The sequence below is a fragment of the Acanthisitta chloris genome, unplaced genomic scaffold (genome assembly GCF_000695815.1).
Source record: "Acanthisitta chloris isolate BGI_N310 unplaced genomic scaffold, ASM69581v1 scaffold939, whole genome shotgun sequence".
NCBI lineage: Eukaryota > Metazoa > Chordata > Aves > Passeriformes > Acanthisittidae > Acanthisitta > Acanthisitta chloris.
Window position 1 is genome coordinate 45,459 of NW_008692846.1, and position 7,923 is coordinate 53,381.

A 7,923-nucleotide genomic window follows, 5' to 3' on the forward strand; every position below is an offset into this window, starting at 1 on the left:
AGCCACTGTGCCCTGCTATGCTGTGCTGCTGGGGAACCAGCCTGCAGAAGGCACTGTGGCCTTACTCTACAGCTGTATAATCTTTTCAAGGTGGTTTCACATTTGCAGTTCTGGACTAGTTTTTAAAGTGATGTCATGAGCAAGCCATTCTAAATCCACAGAATGTAGAAAACTTTTGAAAACCATAATGATGTAATGTATCACTTGCATTTTTTGTTCTCTTTGCAGTGAGTCTGAACCCTGCTTGGACAGAGCTTGTTGCGCGAAGACCTCCATCAGGTCTTATCTCAGGTCCACTTCTGTGTTCCGTTCTGTCTCAGATCGTCATCTGCCTTGCTTTCCAAACCTTTGGGTTCTTTTGGGTCAAACAGCAGGCCTGGTATGAGCCTTATACAGCAGAATCTGAGTAAGTGTTTCAGTGACTCTGTGCAGGGTACAGTAATGATTGGAAAGCTATAGGCAGTAATTACTCTCTTTGGGCACTTTGTAACTAAAGGTTCTGTAATGCAGCTTGTTAGTCTGCTGAATTTTGTGTGAAAAGTATGCAAATACATGGGAGTTGCCCAGTGGCTGAAAAGCAAAACTGGGTCAGAGCCAGACTGCAGGGTTTGAAATCTCATTGATTTTGGGACAGCTGAGATGGAAATTTGAAATTAACGGTTCAGATCTTTTGTAATATAAAAAGTTTTGTTCTCCTGGTGGGGTTAACAGCAAATCACATTGTTGATATTTTTGAAAATGAAGAGGTGTTTTAATTTTATTTTTTTTTTTAGATTGCAGTATTTTCTTACCTGTCTTCAAAGTTAACTACAATAATAGTGTTAAGAAGTTCATGTAGTAAATTTACAAACTGGAAGCATAAAAGAACTCAAAGCTCTGAATTCGCAAAAATTGTTACCTCCTTGCCTCAGTTTCATTTCCTACTACCTGTAATATGTTCTCAAGGATAAACTTTGTTACTACTGTAGCAATTTGTTCCATCATTACTTCTGTAAATAAGTAGGCCTTGTTTGCATCTTCTCCATAACTCAGTGTTCCATGTGTTTTATGTTGCAGTGCGTGTAATGTATCGGATGTCATGAACATCAGCTCTGCACACTATGAGAATAAGACCCTTCATGATGAACACTACATTAAAAATTACGAAAATACAACTTTGTTTTTTATATCCAGCTTTCAGTACCTCATAGTGGCAATTGTCTTTTCTAAAGGAAAGCCCTTTAGACAACCATGCTACAAAAATTGTAAGTCCTTTCTTGCTATATACAGTTCAAAATAAAACTCCCAAGTGACTGTGCACTTGTTTACAATTCTGTTGTGCCACTCTGGCAGCAATAGTGTTGGCAGAGCATAGTGCAGTTATCCTCTGGTAATCAGAGATAGAAATAGGGAAATATTAAACTATGGCATTCATGTTAATGATATGGAGGAATTCATATTAATAGTTGCTTTGTTTATAGAAGTATATGTGTATATACATTTCAGCTTCAGAAGTGAGCCAGTGAGAAAAAGTCAGGCCTTCTGTCTCTTTTCTTTGACTATCAGCACAGCTAGTATTGGCCAAAATCTGCCTGGAAGATGTTTAGAGGGAGAAAAGTGGTTATTTCCAAGAAGTAACGAACCCATGATGCATGGAAAAACTGTCTAAAACTCTATAATTGTGAGATGGTCCAATGAAACTATTTTTTTCTTCTTTTACAGTTCTGTTTGTTGTATCTGTGATAGTTCTTTATGTCTTCATATTTTTCATCATGTTGCATCCTGTTGAATATATTGACGCATTTCTTGAGGTAAGAGTCGGATACGCAGACGTTTCTGCTTCCTAGGAAAACTGATTGGCTGGTCCTCACATTGGTGGGTGGGGAAGGGAGAATTTACAACTCTGAGCCTGTTTTGGAGGTGTGTTTACTTCACATGTGTGTTGCTAACCTCTGGCAACTTCTCTCCACAGCTCGTGTGTGTGCCATACGAGTGGCGCCTAACCATTGTCGTCATTGTTATTCTCAATGCAATTGTGTCTGTGCTGACCGAGGTAAGAAGTTCAAATGGAAAAAATGCTTCTCTGTTAAGTGCTTCTTTTTTCAGGGTACATGTTTGGCTTTTGTTTAGAAGGTCTCTTCACAGCTTGACACTGCGAGTGGCTGCTGTTTTCTTGTAACATTTGTATTTTTAAAAGTTGCCTCCTAGGCTGGATTTAAGGTGTTGTGTTAAAAGCATAATTTTAAAGCCTTTTTTATTAATAAAAAAGGGAGGGGGGAGTTGAAAGACGTTATATTTCAACTGTTCTATAGGACAATACTCTCCGTAATTATTTGCTTTTTTGATTCAGTTCAGAGTAACATAACAGACTACAGGACTATATCAAATCCTTAGGGGAGCCCACCTGCATTCAGTTGGATCAGGCACATAGCTTGCTGCTCAGAATGCAGGTCTGTGTAACCTGTTTGTCTGATATGATCAAAGGCCAGAAGTAGAGATGTTCTGCAGATGTGTTTTTTCCATCTCTGAGCTTGTCCAAAGTCAGTCAGTCTGGATGTTGACCTTGTCTGCTGTAGTCCTAGAGTTAATATGTGCAAAAACATGCTCTACCTTTCATCCGAGTACTCCATTGTTGTTTCCAAGAATAAAAGTTTGACAGATAAATCTTCCAGGAGGAGTCTGGATTCACAGTCAGTCATTTATTCCTGTGGTTAGTTCTTCCCCATATTAAACTGATGCCTTATTTCCGATCTGAATGCATTTGGGTTTTGGTTGCAGCCATTAGTCACTTGTTTTCCCTGCAAGATGAAAAAGCTTTCCAACATTATTTAGCACTTACACACTACAATTACTTGGTTTTTACTGTATAACATTTTCTGCAGCTTCTAGTCAGTATTTCCATTATTATGGGAGGGATTGCTATCAAGATAACTGGCACAATGTCTGCTTGGATCATACTATTTTGGGCATTGAAAAGTACTACAGCATTAATAGTCTTCCCCAGTTGACACATTTTTTTTCCCCCCCCTATTATTTGTGACGTAGTAAAAATTCAATCAAACAAAGGGTTTTTTGGGTACTTGAATCAAATTTATCAAGGCTTTGTGTTTAAAATGTTATATTTCAAGTAGACTTTGCAACATATGCTATATGTTCCAGCCTATTGGAACATGTTTTTCAGTATTTTCATGTGCCAGGTCACAACTTGCCTTCTCCAAAACATGGCAGTAGATACTAATTTTCTTGGCCCTTGTCTTGTTATTAACAAGTTTATCCTTTCCTTAAGTGTCTGGGCCTTTCTGACATTGTTCTCTATCTACTCTAACCTTGCTTGTGATGTTCTCCTTTATTCCTTTAAATTATTTCATGTTTTTAATTAGTAAACTCTTAGTATTATTCCTTTTCTTACCTCCTTTATATTTGTGAAAAGTTATATTTTAACTTTTCATGTATATTACTGTCATTGCCACTGAAACAAAGCAGTTATTCTGGAGCTACAGAATCATGGCTTTTTTGTCTTCTGGTAAATTTAAAACAAACCTCCTGGATAGAAATATTTTTTCCTGTTCAATTTTCAGTCCAGTGGTAAACATTGCTGAGAGAAGTAAACTTACCTTCTGCTGAAAAGTTCCTTTGTTCTGCAGGTGACCTATCTAACTTTTATAGAATCTGGTGGTGCTTCTGTTCTGGAAGTGTCAGGGCTCCAGTAGAAAGTCTGTACAGTGTGTTAATCCATGTATCAGCACGTGCCTCTCCAGGACAAATGCTTCTCCTCTGGTTTAAATAAATGTTCATGAGGTTCCAATCCTGGGCCTTGTTGGTTACCACCTCATTCTCTAAACTTGTGGTTTTCTACAAAGCATCACCTAAGCAATGTAATTACTGTAGAGTGCTTTCATTCACTATTTCAAACTCCATCCCACTCTTTTTCCTGTGCAGGTTTGAGTTAGCATCTTTCAACGCTTAGTCACTTCACTGTCATTACCAAAACTGCTAAGATGAGTTGTCACATTCCTTTTAAACAGACTTCCCTACTTATCTTGTTGCTCATACTTTAGTAGTAAAATTGAAGTACCTAGAGTTTTCTTGACATGACTTGTTAGGGCTGTTCTGCTTTATCTTAAACCAGATTTCTTCCACTTTCACTGTTAGCTGAATGCTTTGTTTAAACAGATGAGTTGTACAGCAGGTATCCAACAGTAGTGTGGTCCAGTAATCCTTAAATCCCAGACCTTGTTTTATGATACACACTTCACTTTCCATATCTTCAACCCATCTCTTGAACTGCATTTGCCCAACTCCAGCACTATTACTCTAGGCTCCCCAAAGCTCTTTTCATGTGGTGCCAACTCATTTGGTCCAATGTGTTGTGTGGAAATCACAGGCTATTTCATTCCTTCACTTCTAGTATAGCTTTCTGTTCTTGTGTGCCTGGCTGGATTTTCTGCTCCCCACACTTGTCACTACAGACTTACTGGGTGCCACAGGTCATACTCTGGGTGTCTAGGAGAAGCTGCTGGTGGCAACTCCTTCCTTCTTTTAACGAGGTACCCTGTATTTATATCACCTAGAGTTTGTTCTGCTGAGACTAATCCCTCAGTAAGTGCCTCTTTTAGTGTCTCGAGATGTGTGAGGAATTGGATCTGTCTTCTTTGGCCACACTTGTCCGTTTGACATTTGTGTCACGCTATGATCATATATAGTTGCATCATTGCTTCTGCAAGAGCAATGGTTTCAGACTGTGCTTGTCCCAAACAGGCTTTTGGAAATGCTCTGTAAAGATTTTGCTCCTTCCATGTGGGTGCCAGACTAGGTTCACAAAGCATGCAGATTCTTTCTACCAGATGATAGAAAATATTGCACAACAAAGGCAGATCCTAGCAGCTGATACTCCTTACCCCTGATGCCTGGTATAGATGTACTGAACCAGACTGGCTTCAAAAATGCACATTTAACAAGCTGAAGATTTGTTGGCAAATGCTTTATAATAGCACCATCAAATTCTGGCATATTATAAAATCATAAGCATTATAAAATCTATTATGAAAGTCTGACTAATCAGCTCCTCATTTTCAAAGGCAGAGGTTAGTCAGGCATTAGAAATGGACTCTGTCCAAGGATCAGAGTTGTAGGCTCAGGGCTGTGGAAGATACAGGTTCACACCTGTGTTGTCAGATTTGCTCAAAGCTCTTGAGTCTGTCCATGCAGCCATGTGAGAATAACCAGATGTATTGAACATACTGTTCAAGTTCTGTCCTCTTTTAAAATCTGGAATGACTCCTACTGACTTCCTTCATTCCTATGGTGGCTAAGCTTTGCCACCCCACTGCAGCTTTTCTGGGAATGTCACCAGTTTCAAACAGACTGTGAACAAAGCACAGCTCCAGCATGAAGTACAGTGTCACTTTAAAGGTGTTTCATGGGAGAACTGCTTTAAGCACTTGTGTGGTGCTGCCCAGGTGTTTTAGAGTATTGAAACACATTAAGAATGTGTATTTATGCTTTTTACCCATCCTGATGGATGCAGTTTTTGTCATTGTTGCTCTTGATTTAATCTCATGTGAGCAGTTTAAGTATGAAAATGTTTATCACGTAAGTACCGACCAGTAACGTAAACTCCATTTTGCTTGGCACTGAATTAGTTATGCCTAACACACTATTTCAGGTTTTGTTTGTAATGTGCACACTAACAACAAATGATCATTAGTTTCTTTAACTCTTCCCACTCACTGTAATGTCTCACAGAATGTCCTCCTTGATATGATCCTTTGGAAGGTTGTGTTCAATCGAGACAAACAAGGAGAATATCGCCTCACCATACCCCAGCCGCCTCAGGTTGGAGACTAGTATTTTGCTGTCTTCCTTTGAGTGCATGTGGGTTAATTTGGTTTTGTCTCTTAATGATCTATAAGTGTCTGTTGCCTTATCTTAAGTCTGCTTAAATTAGATTTCTGTAACTAGAATATTAAAAGGGAAAGGCTTTTGTGTTTGTAATTGTTCTCCTTATTGACACCGAGAGTTTAGACTGTGTACAAGAACCACAAAGCAAACCTAGAGGATTGCTCTAAGACTTTTTTTCACTTTATCTTCAGTTTTCACATGAGCAGATTTTATTTGTACTGTCACAAGTTAGCATGCTAGGACTGAGAACATCTTGGTTTGCTTGGAAGCAATTAAATTAAATTTAAATCCATTTGGTTTAGAGTTTTAAGTCACTGTCTGAGAGCAGGAGTTTTTAGCATGTACAAATGAAACAAAACCAGATGGCAAATGAAAGTACATTAGTACTCCTTCAGACAGTTTGGGAGACTGAAAGATTTTTCAGGTGACCATGAATGGTCCATCCCTCTGCTGTGAATACATGAAGGAAATGTATGTGACTCTCATAAAAAACTAACTTTAAGCCTGTTGGTTTATTCCTTGTGGCTGATTGTACATTTGTTCTTGCTAGAACTAAACGGTTTATTTCTCAGTAGTAAATTTTATGAAATGCAGTCACTTCAGATTGACATTTGTTCTTTTTGAGGCTGTTGAAGAACAGGTTGCTTTCTGTTCACTGAAGCTGTGCTTAAGGCTCACATTTGGTTCAGTTCACCAACTGGCAGAAATTTAGAGCATGATGAAAACTGTAGACTCTATGTCAGCCCTGCAGCCTCTGGGTGCTCTCACAGGCATGAAAGGGATTCAGTCTTGAGAATAAGGAGTGGTATTTTTCTTCCCCAGCTGGGTAAAGTGCATTTAAGACTGGGAGAGGAAAAATAGGAAGGAAGACTTTAAGTTCAATAATTTATCAGCTAATAACTATTAATACCTGCAGTATTTAGGTTTCACAGTATCAGCAAGTTAAATTCTGCTCCTTTTGTTTGCTTCAGTTTAATAATTCATTGCTTAATAAGTGTTTTGAGACTCTGGGAATTTGCTTTTTCTGGACCAGGCTTTTATTCTCCAATAGTAAAATTATTTGATGTTGCCTGTTCTATCTGTGATTATTGAATCTACTAAAAAATATGCATAAAAAGCTGGTGGTGGTCTTGGATGTTGCAGAATACTTGTTTTTTCTTAATGTTTTTTAAATGTCATTACTACCATAGTATAGAAGAGATGACACAATAGCAGAGTTTCTGTATGACAGGTCCAATGTGACAGTGAAATAGTAAATTAGAAACTGAAATAATAGTTTTTCTTCTAAGGATTTACTGTATTGTTAGTTATAATCTTTTTTTTTTAAATAGTAATCCAATTTTCAAATCTGTTCACTTCTACAGGAGGCTGTGGATCGCTGTGGAGTCTGTTTCCTTTCCTCCCTGTTTGGTAGTAGAGAGAAGACACCAAAAGCCAAGTATATGCACCTAGCTCAGGAACTGCTGGTTGATCCAGAATGGCCACCAAAACCCAGGACAACAACAGAAGCAAAAGTACCATCCCAAGAAAATGGTTCATATCAAATCATCACTGTAACATAGCAATGGATCTTGGTGGCATGTGTCTATAGTAGTGTTCAGAAGAATGTAATTTTAAGGCTTTATTTGAAATTGCAGTGTGCTAAATGTCAAATTCTAATGCAGATATTTCCAACTGGTTTGTCTCTCTGAATACCAAGTTCAGAGCCAGACATCATACGGCGATACATTTTAAAAATGTAGGTTACCTTAGGCAGAACAAAAATGATTGTGTTTCTTCCACCTTCTTTCAAATTTCATTGTTCCTAAATGAGATGTATTTGAAGGTTTAAACTGCAGGGCAGTTAAAACAGGTTCACATTGTTTGCCTGGAGTATCTCAGTCGTTGTTCTAACCTGCTTACCTGGGCACGTGTTCATGTAAACCCTATGATGTAATGGTTTCATGGTAGTACTAGAGGTGCATAATAACCTTGTCATGCTTTTGGTTTTTTGGTGTTTTTGTTTGTTTGAGGTTTGTTGGGTTGGGTTGGGGTTTTTTTGAT

At 38.3% G+C, this 7,923-nt stretch overlaps 1 protein-coding gene across 1 annotated transcript in view; it reads left to right on the forward strand.

Annotated features, from left to right (window-relative positions):
- Positions 1-7,442, forward strand: part of ATP13A3 (ATPase type 13A3) — a 31,333-nt gene extending 23,891 nt beyond the window's left edge. Inside the window, exons 27-31 of the mRNA XM_009082795.1 lie at positions 229-406; positions 1,057-1,244; positions 1,702-1,790; positions 1,952-2,032; positions 7,245-7,442. Coding sequence (XP_009081043.1) covers positions 229-406; positions 1,057-1,244; positions 1,702-1,790; positions 1,952-2,032; positions 7,245-7,442 — 734 coding nt within the window. The remainder of the gene's footprint in view (positions 1-228; positions 407-1,056; positions 1,245-1,701; positions 1,791-1,951; positions 2,033-7,244) is intronic.
- Positions 7,443-7,923: the final 481 nt, after the last annotated feature.